Source organism: Lates calcarifer, linkage group LG3 (assembly GCF_001640805.2).
Source record: "Lates calcarifer isolate ASB-BC8 linkage group LG3, TLL_Latcal_v3, whole genome shotgun sequence".
NCBI lineage: Eukaryota > Metazoa > Chordata > Actinopteri > Centropomidae > Lates > Lates calcarifer.
In genome coordinates, this window is record NC_066835.1 from 9682003 (window position 1) to 9706775 (window position 24773).

The window sequence follows — 24773 nt, forward strand, 5'->3', positions numbered from 1 at the left end:
AAATACTGTTATATGGTCTACATATATAAAAATACTTGAAATTTATATTTATGTTGATATGTATGAATTTCTACATGCAAGTTTTCTGGCAGCACAGAAAAATATAACCAAACACACAAGTGAAATATAGAAACACTTTATTCCCAGAAGTTGTAGCAGTGAGTTATCTTCAGACAAATAAAAGGCCAATATAAACCAACTTTAGTACAACAGTATGATGTACAACAAGAGCTTATCCATTCACATTCTGTAAACCCACATACAGAAACATGATGATTGTTATTGTCCCACCAAGCTATGGACACTCGACAGCTCTAGTACACAGACAACAGAACACACTTTTGCTGGAGGGTGAGGCAGCATGAATGCTTGATTTAGGACACCGAATGAAGCAGATGGGTGGAGTTTTATTCCTTTTTTTCTGGTACAAGAGAATATCACCACGTCTTGTGATGTCATGATGTGGTGAATAACAAGGAGGGACATGGTAAACGGGAAACACATCACCAAGATACTACAAACAGCTGGAATGGTGGGTGGATCTGAAGAGAGGGAAGATACCCTGTTGCCCCAAATTCCTTCCCACAGCAGAGAGCACAGGAATAGGTTCATTTACAGTTTTGGTCAAGTTAAGACAACTATACTCAGAGGTATGAAATTATTTGATATCTCTGCAAGTAGGCTGAGTGTGAGTCGTGGTTTTCAAAGTTTTGGATCTGTGGCTAGATAGGTAACAAGAGTCATGGGAATCTGTACAGAGCAACAAAGCATCTTTCTCTCTCACAGGAGAACACCACAGTCGAGAGTCAAACCTCTCTTGTTCATCATTAGAAAATACCAAAGTTGAAAACACAGCTCATTTGCTCTTTCAAGTGCAAAATTCAATACTTAAATCATACACACCCATCGTCCCCAAAAATCAAAAGCATCCTCGTCATTTGTCAGAAGTTAATTTAAATTTTTGCCATCAAATACACAGCAATTGAGGAAGGTGCTAAAGGAGTGAGAAGGAAGGACACAAATATTGCTTCTCCATCAGGATGACAATACTGTGTGATTGTAAACATAAAGAACCAATTTTTATCACACTAGTTTGATTATTTTAGTGGTTGTTTTTTTTTTCCTGATGTTTTAAGGGAAGAATGTGGACTTTCTTTTAAGAAGCACAGCTGTAACTGTTAACACAAAAAGAAGTGTGAACAGAGGGATTTTGGGTGATCTTCCCAAAAGATAAAAAACACTGAAGAGGAGAAATTTGTATTGCTATGGGAAGAGATCTATTTCTTTTTTTAAAAAAAGTAGTAGAAACACTTGTTTCAGGTAGGAGAATCATACCTTGTTCATTGTATCAATCAGCAGCCTTTATTCTAAAAACAATTATACATACACACATACAGTATACACACTCAAGCATGCGCACACATACTCAATATCTGCCCTCCAACAAACCTGGGCAAGGTCAGGATGGATGTATGGAAAAGCCATGCAGGGCAACAAATGCCGATTAAAATACTTGCCAAATACTTTTCCACACAGTTTTTAGTAAGGAGTTTTAAGTGCACCCAATTTACAACAGGTTGCTCTTCAAGGGAGTGCACTTCTGTCCTGGCACGACTTCACGGCAACAGTGCACTACTAAAAATCAGTGAAGCTGGAAGTGCTATCCCTGACATCCTGCCTCCGTCAGGCCCAGAGGAGTCGATTCTGCTGGAGGGGAGAAGCAGAGGGAGCTGACGGTGCTCTGGATGTCTGAATGGAGCAGGACAGCGGGCTGGTTTACATCACATAGTCAAAGACGTTAAAATGGAGTGACGGGAAGAAACAGCGGGAGTGTTTGTTCATGTTTTTGTGGTTCTTCTGCAGTTGGCATGGCTTGGAGTTTCCAGGTCACAGGTACAGGGTCACAGGATCAGAGGCAAGGGTTCAGGTAGTCACAGAGGGTTCAAAGGTCAGAGCCAAGGTGCACGCTGATGCTGGGAGAGCGCTGCGTGTGGTTTGGCGTGGGACTCAAGTACCCCAGCCCATCCTCCTGCAGGCTGCACGAGTAGCGGCCGGCTTCAGAGGCGTTGTGGTTGCTGGAGGGAGGGGCGTTGCCGCCGCTGGCCACCTGCTCGAAGGAGCGGGAGAAGACGGCGCTGGCAGTGCGCGTCAGGCTTGTGAGGGCTCCCGCCTTGGGCACCGATTGGCTGGACGTGAGCGTCAGTCGCTTGACAGACAGCTCGGTGTTCTCACTGGCAGCCCGACCCGTTATTAGAGGGCCCATCTCCTTGTCCTTGTCCTTGCTGGTGCGTACGCCGAGACGACACTTCTTCATGGCCTTGGCCCCCAGGTTCAACGTGGTGACGCTGTTGCTGATAGTGATGGTGGGTGGGGTCATGTCAGGCCCCACCCCGCCCGGCCACACCCCTTCATCCACCTCTGAAATATCCATCAGCTCGTCCGGGGAACCCAGATCCACTGCGTCTGTGACACAGAGAGACAGATGGAAACAAAGCAAGGAAATGAAAAACAGGAACATATGCATCAAAATGCATCCGTCTCATCTGTCATCTAGCCAACCTGATCCAGTCAAATTTTTTTTACATTTTAATTATTATTAAGAATACATGGTTTAGAAAGAATATATTCTGTACTGAATGTATGAAAAGTATGGCTGGATGACAGAGGAGCTCCATCACTGTCCAGCAGGTGGCGCCTTCACACTGTAACCTCAGCTAACAGCGACATCTTGCCATCCGACACAAGACAATGTAAGTTCCAGGCCAGCACATGTTAGGATAACCAGCAGCACCTGTGAGACAACAGTGGGTGGTTTACTGGCAGAGGAGTGAATGTTTTGTCCCAGAGGCAGGAGAGAACAGTGTCTAAGAGCAAAAGCCTAGGAAAGACCACAAAGGGAAAGCAAAGGAAGGCAAACAAAGGCACAGATAAGTACACCTTAAATGCACTTTTCTTCACTAGCTCTAAAGACACACATAAACACCTATCCTGCTTTCTTCAAGGCATGCATCAACACCCGTCTGAGTAGCCAACCACCCACATATGCACAAACGCACACTTCTGATATGATCTATCACTGTAACAGAACACCAGTAAACAGCTGGTAAACAGACTGATAGGCAGGTCCTTTTAAAGCCTTTTCATGGTCAGATTTAACCTGTTCAAAACAGGTCAGGAGTCACCTGATTCAAGTCTAGATTTAACATTGTGACAAGCTCTCTGCTTCGAGACCTGCATATCTTTCCTCAGCTCCTAGCTACCAGTCAGAAAGAAGTAATCTGTCTCCAGGCGCAACCCGGGAGTAATGTGTCGAGGCGTACCAAGGTGTGCTGTAAGAGACCAAAAAGATTACTGATCCCTCTCCCATCTCTAAACAACATTGTAAGAGTTAAGTCTACGTATCTGAGCTTTCTGATTCAAGGTCAAAAGGTCCTTCTGTTATCAGTGACCTCAGACTGTCATATTTGTTGATAAATATTCATAAACCTATGTTTATATCTGCTGTTTAGGCTCCTTGTTTAACTGATGTTCTGCTTTTAATATGAGCCACTTAATTTTGCTCAAGATAAACACATCACATCATTTTTATTATGCAATTCAGCCAAGCACATTTCACGGTTATGTATTTTTATTGGATTATTGATCTGTTATTCAGTTAGGTCATAAATAATTAATTTTTGATTTTCAGGAATCTCAGCAGGAGATCTTTGTGAGGAAGCTTTAGCCACAAAGGAGAGAGTAAATGAGTGAATGACGTTGAATAGACAGATGAGAGGAATAGTGGAATTAGGCGCAGAGAGGGTGGTGGAGCCCAGTGCAAAAAGGTAAAAGGGGAAGTCATCATGCAGCTTTTCAGACCACGCCCCCACACACGGTTACCTAGGTTACCCCGGGAGTGGGGCAGGGGGAAGGAGGGGCAGGACCTTAGTACTGGCTCCTCCCTGTGGAGGCCGACCCAGAACCCTCATTCTCCACCATTCGCCTCACAGACTTCTGCCTCCTGACCTCCTGACCCCGCGTGCCAGAGTCATGACCTCGGGGGTCCAGGCTGACCTCGGAGGTGGTGCCCAGCATGTCGCCATCGGGCTGGGTGCGGCCGTCCGGGCGCAGCCTCAGGGAGTCTCCGTTGGGCATTCGCTCGCCGCTCACACCTGTCACACTGATCTCGGGGATGGCCACGCCCCCCAGGGCAGCCTCACTGTCTACACTCACCTCCTGGGACTCTGGTGGTGGTGGTGGGGGTAATGGGACAATATATAGACACACACACACACACACACACACATATATATATATATATATATATATATATATATACACACACACACACAAACAAACAAAAACACACAGATGAACAGACAAACACACATCATGCACGCATACATGCAAAACAAAAAGACGGCCATGTGCACAGGCACACATGACCACAGTAACACAAGACACACAGAGGTAATCAATGTAATGGCAGAAAAATAAAAAGACAAAAATCATAGTGATCAGAACATAACACATGGTCAAAATACATGGAGATGAAAATGAACACAGTATTTGAATCGAATCGAATTTCATACTAGGTCATCACACGCCCCTACACGTCTATATTAATATTTAATAGTATTTTCCTCCTGCTCATAACAAAAGCTGTACACATACACAAGCAGCTCTGATAAGGGCAACAATGAGCGGGATCCATGAGATGAAAAAGGGTAGTTAGGCTCGAGATGAAACCCACTCATTAAACTAGCTGAAGGCTGTAATTTACCTGTCGTATCTGTGCTCTGGGAAAAGAGAGCAGCTCTTAATTCTAAACCACATACACACTGTCTAGAATTGTGTGCTCTTGAGAGTCAACGATGACAAAGTTTTATTCATTTTATGGTTATCCAAATATTTTGGATTTTCTTTGGCACAGAGCTGAAACTACACAAAACACAGCATATTCAAAATGCAATACCACACACTGCAGCTCATCTGTATTATACTATAAATACACTACCTGCTCTCTGGTTTCCTGTCTCCTCTTATCTGCCAAAATAGGTTCATATGCTGTATTGAATATCTCTGTCTGGCCGCATCCTTCTGTTTCTCACTGAGTGCTCTCAAACCGTGGAAGCTCACCTGTCTCTGTAATGTCACCAACTTGGGCAAACCCTAACAGATCAGAATGGAAATCATGGTTCTGAATGAGTGGAATCTAAGGAGGTGGACAACACTGACTAGCAAGCTGAGGAAAGGTGATCTATGGGCTTGGGAGCTGAACGATGAAGAGAACACTTGTACACAGTGACTGTAGGACAGTGAAATGATATAGTGAAATGAAGTGATCTAAACCTCTTGCTCTCTCCTTTGGTATGAATTTGTTCTTGAGTCAAAGGTTCTATTTTTTGATTATACCATAAAAATGCGATAACAAAATGTTAACAGAAAAATGTGTGTGTGAGGAGCTCTTCTCATATTGCAGCAAAATGAGCGCCAACAGATTCGTCCCTATCATCTCCTTTTTTCCCCCTGTGTATGCGCCTCACCGTGTCTCTTCCAGCGGTGTCCCCTGATAGAGAGGGAGGTGACAGCATTTCGGGAAATCCTGGAGGAGGTGGGTGTGATCTCCACCTGGATACTTCGTGCACCTTCCTTGTTGTTGCTCTTCAGCGCTGCGCCATGCAGTGACGACTTGATGGCGTTACCCACCTGATGGCGAGGAAAAGCACTGTTAACAAAGCACTGTTAATTACTGTGACGACTCAAGAGTTTTGGCTGACAAGGGACCAAGGTAGAATTGCACAAAGGCTCTCAACCAATGAGGAAGTGAACTGACCCACTCAAAGTTTAGCAACCAGCTCGACTTGTTTTATACTTTGTTGCTTGCAAACACAAATTCAATGCACATGCTTTGAGTCTTTTGTAACTGGCACGGATGTGTACCGACGTGTTTCAACTGTATGAATACATTTAAACCCAGTTACGCTTACACTGGAAATCACTATGCACCTACATTAGGTTCATACTGAGACCTTGTTGTAATATCTTGTGCCATTTCCTCAGATCTATTTATATCAGTTCAGCTCTTCTGAAGAGGTAGCCACTCCACATGTTGTGACATTACTACATTTTCTAATTTTTCTGAGAATTTTAGATATAAAACATAACCTAGGATGAAAACCAAAGGCAAGGCAGTTTTATGTAGTTGTTCATTTCAGCCAGCCACCACATAACTCAGCCTTTTCAATAATTTTTTAATTAGTTATTACATTTTAAAAGATCTTACTAGGGTGTTTTAACAAGAGTGCTCATATTACATTGTTTAACTATTTACATTATATTGCAATTTTACAGGTTTTTACAAAGGACCCTTTTTCATTCTCTTGCCCTCAGCTGCCATTTGTTACGAAGTATGAAATGTCATTACTAGATTTCATTTTGGCAAACTCTAACAAAGTGTCTGTTTACAGTTTTATCTACTGGGCATTCAGTGAAACATAGTAGTACTGTATGTCAAGTACAGCTACAAACTGCAAATACACAATGCCTGTAAATGCAGTACTAAGACAAGTTTTCCTCTTTAGTCAGGCTGAAGTTAAGATCATGTGACAGAACCAATAATAATCATCTCATCAATAATCCCACTTCTATCAGATTTAGACAGAGGGATAAAACTTAACGCTTAGCACGCTAAGAACAAGAAGGCTTTGTGTTTAACTCTATATAACACTATTTCACAAGTCTTGATGTAATAACCTCTTGCTGGAAATCCTCAAGCAGCATTTGTAATAATGATCACGTAACAGTTGAGTACGCAACATGAGGTAGCATAATCACCACACAACATGTCTTTTGTCTGTGTGGCTGCAACACATTGGTCTCATGAGGGAGACGTCACCAAGTTATGCTAAGCTAGCAGCCACCTGGTGCATTCCACTGCAACAAATAAACACACACACACAAAAAAACCAGGCTGGGCAAAATCAATATCTAAACCCTCCCACATTAGGGTGTGTGTTTTTAATGGCACTGATCCACAAAGTTGTCTCTTTATTTTAAAAACATTTTTAACACCAGCACCATTCTTATCAAATGTGAATATAAAGCTTGTGTGTTTTGATTGTTGTGGAGTACACCTTGACTTGTGTAGTAATGCTGTGAGCTTAGGTTCAATCCTCTGCTCCCTGGGCCTCAAGGATTACAGCTTAACGGAGCAGAGTGGAAAGCATGTAAATAATCTAGTGGGATTACACTCTGCTTGCAGTCTCTGACACACACACATACACAAACCAACACAATACAGCATAGTGTGGCATGCATGAATCAAAACCACAGGCCAGCATGTGCATCTAAATCACATGCTTTCTCAGATAGATAGACAGACACACACACACACACACACCCCCGCAAATCCAAAAACACCACACAGTAATGGGAGATGTGATAGTAGCAGAAAAACATTACTGCACCCACCAGTAGAGCCTCGGGGAACAACTCTAGCTGGGCTCGATAGAGAACATCATCCAGTGCTTTGGATCCCAGTTCTACTTCCCCATTACACCTACACAAAGGCACAAACACAAACATATTGGTAGATACTGGTTCAGACAGCAGACATCATTTAGTCATTTCTGAGACTCAAAATGGAGAGTGTGCGATAATTATCACAGTCCAACTTGTTTTAAACAGGTACGTTATCTCAGGTACACATCATTAGAACAAACCACACACTGTCTCAGAGATAGGGAACATGGAGTAGATTTTAAAGGAAAAGTTGCCACCTTACAGAGACTTGAAGACATGAAAAGTTGAGCAGGGAGACAGTGCTGCGTTGGTCTGGCTGTGTGTGCAAGTGTGTGTGTGTGTGTGTGTGTGTGTGTGTACACTCACAAGGCGTAGTGTATGCCTGTGATGAGCTGGACCAGGAACTCCAGATGTGACCGTCAGTCGCGTGCTAATGCCTTTGTAGCGCCGCATCTGTTGCCGTGGGTAACCGCATATACACACCCTGGAGGATAACCAATAAAAACACAATAGGGAAGCTTGTATCAGTGAAACAGGGAAGCTTCAAACTGTGAAACCACTCCACCGAGCCACTTGGCTGCAGCTCCATTAAAAGGTGAGGTACTTCTCTGTGGCGAGCAGAAATAAAACGCAATAAAGAGCAAATAATGGCAGATTATTAAAGAGACACGCACACACCCTTACAAACTCTCTCTCTCACACATACACAAAATGCATACTACATGACTTATTAAAAGTATTAAATTATTTCACAGCATAAACAGTAGATTGTTACTTATTTTCAAACAACAAAGAGGAATCCACTAATACTGAGGTAGCACTTGTGCATTTGCAACTATAGGAGCTGCTATATACTGTACATAGAAGACACACAGCAAACTGTCAAGGGGAAATCAAAGCTGATGACTTCTCTTTAGCTCTGTGCTTATCAGACCAATTCTCAGCTGCAGTTGGCAGATTACCAAAATCACTGAGCTGGGAATGTGTATACATCACAGCTCTCTGCCGAATAGCGGTATCTTGGCTCTCTCTGGCAGCAAAGTCTATAAGAGGATCAGATAAGCAAGTGCTTGCACACACTGTGTGTGTGTGTGTGTGTGTGTGTAAGCAGAGTTCTTAAAAATATCAGCAATCAAGAAAGTGACACAAAGATCAAATAGTATGAAACGAGTGTGTGTACGTATAAAGTCCTCAAGGCCTCATGACAAAGTGACCCCTGAGTTGCTACAGTATATCAAGATCTGCTGAGATGCTGGAGCACGTGTGTGTGTGTTTGTGTTTTACCTGGAGCTGAGCTGGCAGAGGGACTGGAGGGAGGTGGAGGTCATGTAGCTGAGGGCAGCGTTGTAGCACAGCAGCAGGAAGGTCAGCACCTCAAATCTCAACAACACAAACACACACTTAAAATAGCACGTCTCTCCTCCGACCACATCACAATGTGACACACAAACCAAAACCTTAAACATTATATAGCCGAACTTCACAAATTCCATCCATACTGTCGATACAAACAGCCCAAAAAAAGGAGACTGAACGATTATCGCTGCACAATATCAAAAAGCAGCCAGACTTGTTTTGTCACATACAAAGTCTGAGCTGATAACAAAAGACTCATCACCTATTTTTAATTACGTAGCCAGACAGTCTGAAACAGTGTAAGAGAACAGTCCTGAAAGGTTGAGGATGTTCAACTCAGACAACCATGACCTTCAGAGTTTGGCTGCAGTGTAGCCTCATTAGACTAATTTAAGAAACCCCCAACAGCGATCTAACAACTTCAAATGCAACAAAGCAAAGACAACTACCACAGGCCATCAATGACGCAAATGCTGTGCATAAAATAATTGGCCATGGCGGCAGCTAAACTCACCATCACCACGCATGTACAAGTTTGAGGATGAGAGTCACTGACACCAGACCAACTTTAACCTACCGCACTTATGTGTTTTTAGCAGTTACATTTCAGCTTAAATTCATGAAGATTGTGTCTCAAGTATTACTGGCTCCCTGTGTTCCAACTTCATGGACTGACCAGAAAACATGCAGCCTGACAAGAATGCCACTAGTAGGTAGTTGTGTTTGTCAGATATCTGGATTCTTGTCAGGAAAGACAACACTCTCCACCAATTTCTTCTATTTATGTCAAACTCAAGAAATTCAGAACAGAATCTCTGTTTGGAAATATTTGTTGCTATAAATGTATCTTCAACATACACATTTCTGTCTTATATTTGTGTAAATGTAGACAACCTAATACTGTAAACATACAAGAAATCATGTATCTTGTGGCTGTATGTTGCACAGTTCAGTTCTAAAGCAACAAAACAATTTGTACAAAAGCTCACTATTAGAAATAAGTAAATAGTCCTACAAGTGGACTTTTCTTTTAACGCATTTGGCAAGTAAACACGTCAGTGCTTCTTTTGTCAGATTGTACATCCTCCTTCATATGTGTTTCTATTTTGGTAGTTGTCTGGTGTTTGCCTGCTTAGAATTGGCAGCAGACAGGCAGCCTGCTGCCAGGAAAACCCATTTTAAAACAAGCACAATCTCCTCCCTCTGACACCCTGCCCTTTAGACTTAAAGCAAGCATGCCAATCAAGTCTCTTACCTGTTCTGTGCCGTGAAGGTCTCTCTCTGCAGGTGTGGCCCGCTGTAGACCACCCTGCTCAAGCCGTGATTGGCTAGAGCTCCTTCTGTGAGGGCCATGGAGCCGATGGCTGAAGGCTGGAGGGAGGAGGAGGATGAAGTTTTTTCACATTTAACAGGTCTGCAAAAGCATATTAAAAAGATTTGTGTGCAGTTGTGTGTGTTTCTCACCTCATGGTACACTGAGGGTTTAGAGAGGGAAGGGACAGTAAAAGATAACACTTTACTTTGTCCATCTTTATCAACTATTTCCTGTAAAAGAAAAAGACAGGAAGACAAAAGAAAAAATGTTTCTGTGGGCGAGAAAAACAGAAGCTTTTTTTTTTCCTGTGTGTGCCCTAAACCTCTGAAGAGCGTGTGCTTATCTCTTCAAGCACACTCATCTGTTATTTGTGGGCGTTTGTGTGTGGACCTCGGGGTCTGTGTTTCCCTACTCAGTCTGTTGGTATGTTTGCTTGTTTGTGTGTATGTTGTGTGAAAAAACACACAAAAACCCCAGGGTTTTGGTGTCCCCTGTGTGCATGTTAATGTCAAATACATTAATGCGAGCCAACCAGTGTGTTGAGTGACAGCTGACCTATTCTGCTATTCAGAGAGGAAGTTAGGGGACACTGCACTTTGCTGATAGATAGAACATCCAAAGCCAAAAATGGATGAAAATAGGACTCAACACACTTTAATAATTACCAGCCCTGGCATCTCTCTGAGAGAAGCTTAAGGGCATTTGTAAGAAGGACTATCATATTGTAAATTTGCAAAATCATTGTTTCAATTCCCCTATTTCTAACCCATATTTCCTGTCACTCTCTATGCAGAGCTGTCTAACAAGGCAGAAAGGGCATAAACTAATCGTTTAAAACACATGACGCAGATCCCAGAAATAGCTGAGTGGTTTAGTCCCATGCCTCTGGAACTGTATGATTACACCCACTTGCTAAGGATCGCGCACTTTTTTCCTAGTGTTTTTCCTTATTTTGCACTTATCACACTGGAAACATTTTATTGTCAATAACAAGTGCAGCTCTCCTTTACTATAATAAGTACAGAGGATCAAATGTGACATGAGAATGTGGTATTAAAAATGTAAACACACACATACACACACAGCCACCATCACCATCATGCCTTCCCCTACCAGGTTGTAAATGCCCAGCAGCAGGGCCTCGATGCAGCCGGAGGTGTGGGGGTCTCTGGCTGCGCTGACGGACAGGAGGCTCCACAGGAGCTCTGGCAGGAACTGTAGCGTGAAACGCTGCAACTGAGGCTCACCACTCCGGTAAAACTCAAACAGTTGGTGACACACTGGCTCCAGCAACTGGGGAGGACAGACAACGCAGAATGCATGCACACACATGGTTCCATCACATCAGCCTGCAAGAAACGAGCAGGCAACAACTGCCACTGCAACTGTAATACATTTTGTATTTGGCATTTATAGTTCCTCAATAATGTCAGGATGGGAAATAGTGTGTTTGACAGCCAGGTAGATCCATAAACCAAAACACAACAATAAGACTAAAAGAACATCACATAATCAGGGGTGTGTAAAAATAGAACAGTCACGGGCAACTGGAGACATGGCAAAATACTCAGTGTTGATCAAAGCGTGTGTGCTCAGCTTCCAATCTCTAAGTATACAGTGTGTGTACATACATCGCTGTAGTTCTCTCTGATGACCTTGTAGAGCGCAGGGACCAGGGAACCTTTTTCTTTTAGTGAGGTGGCATAGGTGGACACAGCGCTGTCAGGGAGGGTCTGAAACACACACAAACAGTTGAAGTTTGATACACCACTGACTGAAGTCTTACCAGTATCCTAAAAATAACATGCAGTGTGACAATTTGAGAAGGGATCACGAAAGAGCCAGACATTTGTTGATGTAGTCTAAATCTGATCTGTTCAAACTTGGCACTTACTGTCCTTTGATTCACATTAAGTCCAGAATACACACATATCATTTTAAGGCAATACATCTGCCTAATAATATGACTGTTGGTGAATGAAAACAAAGAGTGATAATGTCTAAAGAAGCTGTTAGTTACAGTTGATCTGGTTGCATTTAGAGGTCAACTTCACTGAGAGGGGATGACAAATCGGTCATCATACATTCACACAGGAAAATCTCATCTGCTCCTCTATCACATTATTACACCTCACCAAGTCCCAGGCTTTGGTAGCTGTCGCATATCGGTGAGTGCTCGCGTTTGAGTAGGAGCGCAATTTTCTGGGAGCCAAGCACTTCAGAGAGCGTGTTTGTTTATGTGTGTGGAAGACATTCTGCCAATAATAAGCAGCAGCAGAGATGATACTGCATACTGAGTGGGGGTATATGCTTTTTAATATTACTTTTCATGCACACATGTGCATAGACACACACACACACACACACACAGAGTAAAGCAGTACCTTAAATTCTGACAGCCATTCCTCCACCACTCCTTGGTCCATAGCCAACATGTTCCCTCATCTGCAGTGGAGTCACCTCTACCTAAGAGAGAGAAAAAACACAGTGTAAACACACAGTCAGCATAATTATTGACACATAGCAAATATATAAGTGCAATTTCTCTCACATGCACACACATGCGCAAAAGCAGTTACAGCTTGAACGAGGCTCCTTCCATGTTTGCTGAGCCTTCCATTATATTCCTGATAAAAACATTCTATTACAAATGGCAAACAGTGCCATGGCAGTGGTGTACACACAGTGAACGTACACGCTCCAGGCATCAATTCAATACTCCAAAGAAGCATAAGTCTCTCCTTCCTTCTCACTCTCCTCCTGTTTCCCTCTCATTCCTCTCTAGACGCGTGCGCGCACACACACACACACACACACCACACCACACACACACACACACACACACACACCTCTGCAGCAAGTACCTAACCTATTCTCAACTCAGGCTGGCAAATCGAAAATCACCCACACAGAGAATCCTGGCTGGCTTCACTGTTAAAGCAGTGATGAAAAAAGAAAAGAAATTGTGGCACAGCAGAATTTAGATGCTTGTTGAACAGGCTGTACAGTTCAGACGTCTTTAAACGGAGACAGTAATCAAAACCGAGAGAGCAAAAGAGATGTCGTGATTGGAGGATTCAATTCGCTTTTTAACCAGGCGTGTATGTAAATGTGATTAATTGTGAGTGAAATTCACATTTTTGCAGTTACAAAACTGTCAAATATGGTGACGCAACCGATACCTTGATGTTGATTAAAGAGTGCAATCTGGTGAAGAGATTAAATCATTCCATCAGTCATTCCTTATGATGAAATGATTAGACAACTGCCAATAGTTTTAATGAACCAATTGATTTAGCCGAGTTAAGCAACAAGACTAAGAATCTATGGCCCCATCAGCAGCTCTGCGTCAGGTTATGGTTCAAAGCTTGTTTTGATCCTCACCAACACCTGCTAGTGGCACTCAGAGAAAAGTCAGGGGAGCGCCAGTTGTTACGATTTATCATCAGGAACTATAAGTGTCAACTCACCCTCTGCAATCCATCAAATTTCATCAGATCATTGTAAACTTTTGGGTTGGGATTGTTAGACACAACAAGCAAATCATAGACATCACCTTGGGCTCTGGGAAATTGTTAAGCAAATTTGTCAAGCACTTTGATACTCTACAGATTAAGCAAATAATCAATTATGGTTTAATAAAAAAAAACCTATTTAAAAATGTCTATAGTTTCAGACCTGGTTCTCCCATGTACTGAGGTCATCTTAACCAGCTTTGCATTGTGATTAACACCATGGAGAGCCCAGGCAATGCAGCAGACTGACCAGAGACTGACAGTATGCTTCGTGCCGAGGAGAAGGACACCATCCCTTTGCATGTCTGATAAATTATCTGTTTTCGACTGGCAGTCTGTTTTCACTGCGGGGTATGTCGTGTCTGCGGTCTGAAACTCCAAGTACAAGGCTAAATTGGCTGTTGAATACAGAAACAAAGTCCATGTTTGGTATGTCTGGTAACAGAGGCTGAGAAAAAAAAAAGAGAGGGAGGAGAGAGAGAGAGAGAGAGAGAGAGAGAAAGAGGGATGAAGGGAGGAAGAAGTCCTTCTATGTGCAACATTGTCATGGACAAACATGTGATGGCTTCCATCTTTTTAAAACTCATCCACTTCCACCATGTCACACAGACACACAAACACACAAAGAAATGCATTATAACCCAAACAACATACATTTAATATTCTAATGCATGCATAATACATATGTGTATGAAATACAAAGTAAAAGATATGTTTCTGGTCGATTTTTGTCTTCCCTGTCCCTGCTTTGCTCCCTCTATCCCTCCACTCATCCTCCCACACAACATCAATGTTCTCTCCCCATCTTCCCAGCCTCCTAATCTGTCTTTCATACATCTAAATGCTTTATTCTGTATGATTCTGGTGCTTGGTCCCTCCATGGCAGCCAGGTGTCTATTTATGGACTGTACCAATGACAGGAATGACAAGGGGGAGGGGAGCCAGTGACTCATGAAATGGGGAAGGATTATAAAGCAGAATAGCCTCCATTTAGAGAAATTAGTCCTTTGTGGCGGTCTGTTGTTCTGGTCTTTCATGCTGGAGAAGACAACAAGGAGGGCACCGATATCTAAAGCCGACATGTGCACTTTAATGGCAGGCTCGCTGAGTAAAAAAAACAAAAACAAAACATGAAGTCTGTGATTAGAGTGTGGATGAGTCAGTCTTGTAAGAGGATGGGTTATCCTCCTACAGAGTCACTTTTAACCCGTCAGCTCTGACCACGCCGGCGTCTGGGGCATGTCATCTGCATCATCTGTATCCAAAAAAACAACAGCCGCCAGCCACAACACCTACCTATGGGATATATTTACTTCCTACCTCAGCAGCAAACAAGGAAGAAACTGCAGCAACAAATCAGCAGTAACAGAGGGTGGACACCTGGGTACAAAGTTACTGCACATCTGTAAATTAGCACGTGTTTTAAAAATACTTTAGGTAGATACATGTAGATGGTGCAAAAAAGATTAAAAGATTAAAAAGTGTGTACTGTGGGGGTTTTTGATCACCACTTACACTATGGAGCAGTGGGTCCCTTTTTGTTGGTGTTGTACACAAACACCAGGACGCACTTGCACGCAGACATGGGTGACGCAAAACATGATTCTGGTTTTTTGTATGTATTGGAAATATGCCAAAAAGACCTAAATTATAAATGACAGTGATGAAGAATACTGCCAGCCAACAAGCATGGATGTAAAGCATGCAAATTTCCAAAAAGATCTAACAAACAAACAAACAAAAAAATCAGTTCTGAATCAAAGTGTTATGCGATGAAGGAAAAGCATTCAACACATTTGTCAGCCTCCAAGGGTGCACACAATGTGTTATGATGAGCAACACTAAGAGAACTCTTGTTCAGATTATTTCCTTAATTAATAAATTCATGATTTTGTCTATAAAGTATCAGAAAATAGTTATAAAACAAGTCCAGTATAAACTCCAAGGAGCCCAATGTGACCTCTTCATATGCCTTGTTTTGTTCAACCACCAGTCCAAAATCAGTTAACAATGATATTAAGTTGAGACAAGCAGCAAATTGTTCCACTGGAGTGAAAAGTAAGTATTTGATATTTTGCCTAAATGATTAATTGAATTACCAAAATAATAGCAAAATAGTTTCTGATTAAATTTGTGTTGAATGCACAGCTTTTTGAGAGATCATTTAAGCCAAGATTAACACACTAAATTTACATAATGGGAGCTATTCAGTCATGAAAATGGAGACGATTCAATCTGAAACAGCACCCAAACCACAAGAGGAAGTGGTACAAACAGCACATAATGCCCTGTCTGGAAGATTTCTAGGCTCTGTTGACATAGTGCAGACAGGCACAAGCAAATGCTGGAGGAAAATAGAAAACTAATTGCCCTGGGAGTACACAATACAGTGTGATTATGTTATTAAGCAGATGTTTGTCTTCCATCTTAGTCTGGCTAACTTGTTAGCCATCTCTATGTCATTACGGACTCACTGATCATGACAGAAATCAATAAACCACAGAGAGCATACTTGTGCAAATGATGCAGCAGCTGGTGATCTTTTCCTCTGCAGCTCAACCACACTGACCAACACAAATACACATATGAATAAACCAGCGTTAAGGATAAGTAGCAAAGCAGGCTTGACAGGCACAAGTAACAAACCAGTGAGCTAATGAATGAATAGATGATAAATGTAGATGAGGGACAGGTAGGCAACACAGGGGGATGAACAGAGCAGAGATCAATAGCTAAATGAATAGAGGCTGAGATAAATGGATATATAGAGAGATTAGGGATAAAAGAAATGCATGACAACCCAAGGGAAGGATAACTCGAAGTCAGAAGATAAAGGAGGAGAGTTCATTAGGTTTCAATCTGCACTACCCCTGGCAACCTCCCAGGCTCTGGGAAACACACAAGATAAAGGAAAGATAATGAAACACACACCCCCCCTGTGATCTACACATGCTCAAGAAATGGGTCTAACCAGTGTGTTAAGTAGCCTAGCCCTGGTTTAACGAGTTTTTTCACCAATGCAAAGCTCTGATGGAAACAACTACTGGCTAAAGAGTGACAGAATATGTGTCATGGATTGCACAAGCGTGTGTGTGTGTGTGTGTGTGTGTGTGTTTATTCAGTGTCTGGTTTGACAAAACCTGTTCCTGTGAGCTAGCTAAAGTTGACAGCTCGTTCCCTCTGAATTTACACCCACGCCCCTGTCTTAAACTCACTCACTCACTCACTCACTCAGAGACAGAGACACAGACACACACATACACACACACACACACACACTGGGCTGGCGGTCTAAATGAGCTTATATTTGACTCCTCCTTCTGAAGACTTCTTCAAACACAAACAGGTCTCCTTCGAGTTTACATTCCTAATCCTTGCTATAAGTGTGCTTGCATATCCTGACAGAGTTACGGCAAAACACCTGAGGCAAACACACAACACACCAACACCAGTGCCTTACAAAAACCACAAGTAATGGCCACTATCAACACACAGAGCATCCTCCCTTGGGTGCTCAGCGGTGAAGTAAGAACATACCTGTCTGGGAAAGCTGGCGGAGAGAGCATTGAAGCGAGTCCAAGTGAGAATGAGTTAGGGGGGGACACCCACACACATATACAAATCCCTCCCTGCTGATTACCTCATTTCCTATTACACACATGATTTGGAAGCTTCTTTTTTCAGGAAGTGAGTGGGCCAATAACAATGAAGGCTTGAATGGAGGGAAGAAAGAAAGCAGAGAGAAAGATGAAGTGGGTGGTTTTGAGAGCGACAGAGCTGCCCCAGCTGCTTTTTCCTGTGGTACAGGGTGCAAGCCACACAAACTACTGGTTAGGTTGATTACTAAGCCCTCAAGGAATGAAAGCTACACTGAGAGGAGGAGTTGTAAACCAGATCAAATAAGCTGAAAGGACCCTAAACTAGCTAACATATCCTCAGCTGACTCAACTTCTGTACAGACACACCCAAACACTAATAACTGTTAAACCATACTAACCAATGTCAGAATCAGGAACTACAGAAATATGCCTCCACCCAAATCTCCTAACTAGGCCAGTTGTCAACTGTCAACAAGCTCAGCCGGAGACTACATGCTTTTTTTCCAACTTGAATGGAAGCAAAAGCTGTTACGGAACTATTTTGAGGAGCTGTGGGGTGTCCAAGTAACGGTGGAGGCAAAGTTATATAACTGTGGTCATAAAGGGCATAGCCTCTAATATGCCCAGAGCTCACAGCTTGACCTGACCCTTGGTTCACCGACGCTGCTAAGAGCTGTTTACACAATTTGTTCCCTCCGAGGACTTCAGCATTTTGTTTGACATCTCTCTTCAGTTTACATCAAATCTTTTTCACACTGTCTGTTGCTATCTTCTTTATTTGGACAAGCTGGGCCTGTGGTTAACCCTGTTGCATCGTCACCTCCCACCTTGCTCTCCCATAAGGTATTCTTCAAAAGCAGGTTGCTTATAGCTTGGAGGAAGGGGGAGGTTCTGCTCCTCTGCTTCATTTTTCTTTCTCATTTGCACACATACACACACTTATGTAGCAGAGGACTGCCTGTAGCTAAGCAGACATGACAACAGAGTCTGGTTTGTGTGTGTGGTTTTAGCTACTGAGGGGGACAGATAGAGAGATCTGACAGGGAGGAATCCTCTTATAGCAGCCTACGCTCTCTTCTCCGTTGCCTCTAAGCCAGTGATGCATCTTCGTACCTCCTCTTGCCCTTTCCAATTCCCTGTCTTCCTGCAGAGTGTGAGCCTGAAAAGACCAGTGATTAACACGACTGATTTTTCAATTTTAAGACTCTTTCATCTCTCCTTTTTCTCCCTATTTGTCTCCTTATCGTGGCATGCAGCTTTTATGTCGCAGTTAGATAGCTCTCTCATAATTAATAAATACCACTTTTGGTGCAAATAATTGTCTTGCTTTTTTAGATTTTCCATGAGGCTAAAAGTATGCTACATCAATATCCCTACAAAAATATGGTTTTGCTAGATAAATAACATCTGTATTTCACCTATACTGGGCTTGCAGATACAGATTTAAGGGGGCAGGGAATGAAACAGTTTTCATTGCTCAAATTGCTCATGAAACTGCAGGCATGGGTGACTCTAGCTGTGATGCTGGACGACAGCAGAGCCAGCGTGATCTTCCTGCTCCATGACCTGCCGGGCTTCACTGTCAAAAAGCATTAAGAGGCCCAAGACACTAGCAGCCATGAATGCCACACATTAACAAGCCTGCGCATAATTTTTACGCGTGCACTCACACACATCCACACCCTAATGACACCACTTTGTGCAGGATCACTCACCCAACAAACCCAACTGTTGCTGAAGGGGAAGCCTCTCCCTTATGACAAAGGCAAACACAGATACAGATATATGCAAGGCAAAAGGACAACTTATGAATCAAGCCACAAATAGTACCTAATTTAAACAATAACTGGCAAACCACCGGAAGCACAGCCTTCGTGAAGGACACGGAGTGTGAAACAAACGTTTTATAAGTTATGACAGCATAGTGAAAGAGTTCATTTCATAGCAAGACTGTCATGGGGCTCTGCGGCAAAGCTTTACGCTGTCCCCCCTCAAACAGGAAACCCTTCAAATGGCTGAGTGGTATGGAGGAAAGCTGCATCACATGATGGTATTTAGAGAAATCTTAGCAAGGTATTATCTAAAATACCAGTCTGCAATGGTTGCCAAACTGGCACACACCACACACACACACAGAGAGAGAGAGAGAGAGAGAGAGGACTATCACTTGAGGAACCTTTAGAAGTGTCTAAACAAAGTCCTCACAGACCACAGACCACACACACACACACACACACACACACTCACAGAGCTGTTACACGGGATAAATTGAGGTACAAAGTCTGTTCTTATGACAGATGTGACTCTGCTACAGCAGCAAAATGGTTGCCATTAAAAGCTCGTGAACTTAACGTGTTGGAAAGCCTTCTCATCCCGGCTGCTGTTTCATTTCATGTCGTCTAGCTTATTTAACTAGTGACTACATCTGCCCTCAGGCATTGCTATTGCAGAGCTAATTTGTCACACTAACAACTGGTAACGCAGCTCGCGTTTAAACAACGGGAAATTCTGTCTCAACGCACTAGTAGCTCAATGCCAAACATTAGCTGTCCGTGCCACCCTGGGTATTTCCAGTGTATTGTGTAAATCAATCCTCCGCCGTCACACACCGTGTGTCTCGGTTTGCTGAATGACTTCGAGCTGTCACTACGGCTGCTTACAGATTAGCTAGTTAGCTAGCCCGGCTAAGGCGCGACACCAAGTAAACTGGGGAAGTTACGGTTTACTTACTGGCATGCTATCTGTCGATTTCCTGATATCGCTGTCCTCTATGGTTCCGACAAGAAGAGTAACCGGCTATCACTTCGCTAGTCTATAAATCTCCTCAATAATTCAACAACATCAGCTCCTTCCATCTTCATTACTTTCTCCACTCAGACTACCTTAGACAAGAGGACACGGTCCGCCCGGAGTGATAGAACCTCTGAGCCAATGAGGGAGCAGTATATAATCTAACTGCCGCGCCCCCCAAATAAAGTAACCAATCAAATTAGAATCTAGGCTGCATGTTAATAATTTCCACGATCATGGTAGGTTGTTGCTGTCAGTCATTGCTCTTTGACAGCAGAGTGATCTACCAAAAATTCCATTAATGCATCACATAAATAAGTCATTTATATATTTATTTGTTTATAGTTGGAATATAGGATTGTAATAATATATACTTTAGCATATAAACAGTTGATTGCCGTTTAGTTATTAGTGATTTCTCTTTGATTCGTTTGATTAAAATACAGTGTATTCATATATTAATCATGGATCAGTTAAAATTTTCAATTTTAAACATTTGTCGCACGGACACTGGATCTAGTCACTGTCATTAAGGACATAGTTAAGATTGGTTGCCCCTATTAAACAAATACAATTATTATTATTAAACAACATTATATTTATGTTATATTTACAAATCCTTTTCATTATGAGATCAACTTAGTGGTTTTACCCACCACACCCTGCACACTTTATGCCAAATTAATCTGTGAAGCTTAAGGCAGTACTCTAAAACGGTCTCTCTTGGATAAATAATGCATGACCACTTGACAATGACCTCTGAAACAATGGATTTTCCAAAATGAATTATCAAGATGGCATATGGCCCTGTGCTTGTTTGCTTTCACATTAACAGATGCTGCAAAGCTGCAGTTTTTAATCAGTTAATAAATGAAATGGGGCTTTTGTAGATGATAAGCAGCAAATCTGCTCTGCCTGAATGCTACAATAGCAAAAGGACACAACAAGCCGAGTTCCCTTTGCTGCTATGGGAAACTGTTTTCTGTCCTGTCTTGTCCTCTATGGCATTATAAGTAATGTGCTATGCAGTGCAATTCACAACCCAAATACTCCTGCATTAGAACAATACTTCCACAAGGCAAAGTTTTGCAAAAATATAAGTTCCTAATTAAATAAAAAAACAGTTGTAAATTCATTGTGTAGATACCAGGGACTTTAGGTTTCAGGGAAACGTGTTCCATGAAGTGCAATGTCTGAGAGACAGACAAAATCAAACGAATGCGAATCAAAAAGCGAATGTTACAACAGTAAAATGAGTCTGTAGCGCCCCTAATGTTAGGTGGTAAAATTACAGATATTTAGAAACATTTATTTCTTTTCACAAACAAATGTGCAGTATTTTAAGTGTAAGTGCAAGTCTGCCATATTCACTAAAATATGATCACATGTCCTTGTAAATAAACATGAAAAAAGAGGCTGCAAAGGCCTGCCAAGCACCGTGTATACCTATCTGTTCTGACATATTTCAAACATTCCTGATGTTGCAGCAGATGCCAGGATATGAGTGCAGACACTGATATGTGGCAGCCTTGTGCATGTTCACAAAGTGACTGTTGTTGAGTTTGTAAGTGGCATGTATATCAAGAAAAAGGACAAGATAGCTGGTAAAATTTTCTTCCATCTCAGCAGCAACAGTAGCCTGGCTGTGTGTGTTTACAGACTTTATAAAGAAACAAAATATATAAAATGTAATTTGTGAGTTCAGATAAAGAATTTAAAATATACATAAGCTACAAATGAGCTACAAATAAGCCCCTGCGATCTGTGCAGCCTCAGTGAGGACTTCTCCAGCTCGCTGTCTGTAATCCATTGACAACTCCTTCGCTCTCTTCACTTCCCTCATGTTCTCCTCCAGGTTCTCAGTCAGTCTTCCTTGCTCCTGGTATGTTGGTGCTGCCCCCTTCACCTGGTCAGCCATTTGATCCTTGCTCCGGAGCAGCCAGCCAAACAGCTCTTGAAGTGCGGTACCTTTCGAGATGGTGGCTCTGACCTTCTCAGAGGCGCCCCTCAGTTCATCCTGAGCCAACTTCAGATGTGGAGGCAGCGGTTCATCATCACACTCACCCTCTATCCCCACAGGAAGCACACTGAAGGAGAAGTCATAGCCTTTCAGCTTAATAGAGACCCTGTGTGTGGCTTCTGGAAGAAGAGAGAGATGGAGATAAAGGAAACAGAGACAGAAAACTGAGGCATGTTAACCTGCCATCACACTGCCTATATACAGACAGGCAGTGTGGGAACTTGTGGGAAGCTCTGAGAGTGTCACTCACTGTACTCCTCTCTGATTTTTCCAACACATTCAGCAAAAGCCAGGGTATCACCCTGGGCACAGTCGCAGCTCCGTTGCAGGTTGTTGATGTGTCGGACCAAGGCCTCGTAGTGCTCCTGTTGTTCATTGAAGGTCTCGGCCGCGTCAGAAAACCTCTGGTCCAACTCTGGCACGCCCACTCGCCTCATCACCAGCCTGCCAACCCGTCTAACAGTCAGTGCTTCAGGGCGGGGGAAAAGAAATCACATGCAAAGACACACAACAAGGAGCTCATGTACACATGAACAGAGTCAGCCACAACTGTATGCATTAGGAGTGTATAGGCTTGAGAGACAGACATAAACATGTAGAGAGATGGGGTACCACTGCGTGCGGGTGGGATCTGCCGGGCTGATCCAGCTTCAGTCAAGTCAGGTGGTCTGGGCTGTAGGAGAGGCTGCCTCTGAAATAGCAGAGCACTTTTCTTTACATCTGATCTTTCTTTTATTATATTTCACTAGCACTTATAAAACAAAGACACAAAACTAATTATACTCTTGTGAACCATGTAACTACTTATAAACTCTCGTGGTTCATGGACTGCATTTATGGAGTATGTTGTATCTACACTTTTTGTGACAGAACATTCTGGTGATTTAGTTTATTTCTATTTGAGTATTATGATTATTATTATTGCTAGATGTCAATACTTTTATGAGGACATGTTTCTACTATATCTGTGTAGCATGATTCAAATACATTAAAGGTTTTTAATGGGCATTGTTCCCGGCATTCTACTAGTAGGCTAGTAGTATTAGGTTTATCCAGCGATTTCACTGAAGCAAATCAGTGATCAGTTTTGTCGTCTGAACTCGACGGAGGCCGCTACATAATCCCATCAACATTTGCACAAAACTCAGTACATTACCTCGTTCCCGGAATTTTCACTAGAGAAGCAGCAACAGCAGATAAAACGAAGCATTTTCTGCAGCTCTGGTGTCTGTCAATTTGTTTTCAGGTCACTTATTTCTGACAATATGCGTTTTCTGGTCCGCATTCCGCATGACGTCAGCGTCATGTGGTTTCTGAAAAACTTTCCTTCCTGGTTATGATAAAGTTGCTGTTATGGTTGCTGCACAGGTGTGAGAGTGGCCCAGGTGTGTGAGCTGCAGCGAGGGAAACTAGATGTCGCCTTTAGCTGTATCACACTGACTGTAAATATAATAAAATATGAAGCCTGTTATTCCAAACTTCTAAAGTGTTGCTGAATATTCCTCGTGAGTGTATTATAAGACCTGGATCTATGCAAATTGTGTAAATAAGTCTTTACTGTAGTCAGTTATTTTTCTTGTGTGGTGAACTTTGTGTTAAATGTAATGTGTAATGTGACATAAACGTTGAACATGAAAGTACAAGAGTCAAGCTTCAGGAATTAAAACAAGCACAGGGTCCCGTTCACATAGAACAACAGGCCCTGGTGTGTTTACACCTGTACGTCATGACGTCCTGACGTTCGGAGCTAAACGTTCCATCGTCTCCATGGTGCACAAGAAAAATATATTTTTGGCATCGTGTGAAATTCTCATCTTTTTTCAATCATTTCGATGCAACATTTGACTGATTTGATATCATTAAACCAAAATAACAATGTTTTTTTTTAAATCACTACACTCGTTTTTAATACATTCTGCACATTTGCCGGGATATTCAAGAAATAATACAATCATTTTTCACGGAAAAATTGTCGAATAAGTTCCTTTGTGTTTTTCAAACAGGCCTAATGACACGGTGTGAATATTTCCAGTAGTTTTTTTCAGCAGTTTAAATCTCCAAGAGTTCACTTTCCACAGCTTTCATTTGCAACAGTTCAACTCGAGTCAAGTTTAAGTGCAAAGGGAATATTCCTTCTGATGAGCAGTCCATATACCCTCGGTAAGGTCACTATTACGTTTCTGTTAGTGACGCACGCGCGTGTATGTGCGTGAACAAGGCGCATAGACATATTGTATTATATTTATGTTTTTCTAATTTTTAAATATATTTTTATCTAAAATTTTATTGTCTTCTATTTCACTTATGTTTGTGGGATTTTTTTGTAATTTGTTTGCAACTTTAAAAAAATCATTACAATAACGTTCTTATTTAGCAAAGTGCAAACCAAGGAGTTATGAGCACCTAACATGTCGCCCATAATGATAAAACACACACAGCATGGTCACTGTAGACCCATTTGAGAGCATTTTCAAAGCTGTGGTTTAGTTTGGGTGCACATTGACCTGTTTCATCTTGTGTGTTTTTGTTCTCATGTGAATTGTGTTGTAGTGTCCAAATAATAGCAGAGTGAGAACCATCATCTCCAGTGTTCTCAGTTTTATTATTAGATTTGTTTGATCTGTCTTAGGATAAGCCTACATACTGTACCTGGGCTGGTATGAATAAAACTTCAG

At 42.2% G+C, this 24773-nt stretch overlaps 2 protein-coding genes across 2 annotated transcripts; both read right to left on the reverse strand.

The window, feature by feature from the left end:
- Positions 1-120: 120 nt before the first annotated feature.
- On the reverse strand, positions 121-20193 carry hycc1 (hyccin PI4KA lipid kinase complex subunit 1). Its single transcript, XM_018697597.2, is given in 12 exon segments — positions 121-2463; positions 5526-5688; positions 7453-7540; positions 7870-7907; positions 7909-7987; positions 8788-8883; positions 10115-10230; positions 10324-10404; positions 11288-11467; positions 11806-11907; positions 12559-12640; positions 20019-20193. Coding segments are annotated over 11 exon segments (1515 nt in total). The 5' UTR covers positions 12610-12640; positions 20019-20193; the 3' UTR covers positions 121-1942.
- Positions 20194-20393: 200 nt separating this feature from the next.
- Positions 20394-23407, reverse strand: si:ch73-345f18.3 (uncharacterized). Its single transcript, XM_018697517.2, has 4 exons — positions 23255-23407; positions 22711-22789; positions 22349-22567; positions 20394-22217 (listed from the first exon to the last, which is right to left on the reverse strand). Exons 1-4 carry the CDS (start codon positions 23306-23308, stop codon positions 21820-21822), a joined length of 750 nt encoding a protein of 249 aa, XP_018553033.1. The 5' UTR covers positions 23309-23407; the 3' UTR covers positions 20394-21819.
- Between the last annotated feature and the right edge of the window lie 1366 nt (positions 23408-24773).

Coding starts and splice junctions, on each gene's coding strand:
- si:ch73-345f18.3 (XM_018697517.2), bottom strand. CDS start 23,308: ATGCTTCGTTTTATCTGCTGTTGCTGCTTCTCTAGTGAAAATTCCGGG. Junction 22,790..23,254: donor GTGAAAATTCCGGGAACGAG/GTAATGTACTGA, acceptor CTGCTATTTCAG/AGGCAGCCTCTCCTACAGCC. Junction 22,218..22,348: donor AAAAATCAGAGAGGAGTACA/GTGAGTGACACT, acceptor CTCTTCTTCCAG/AAGCCACACACAGGGTCTCT.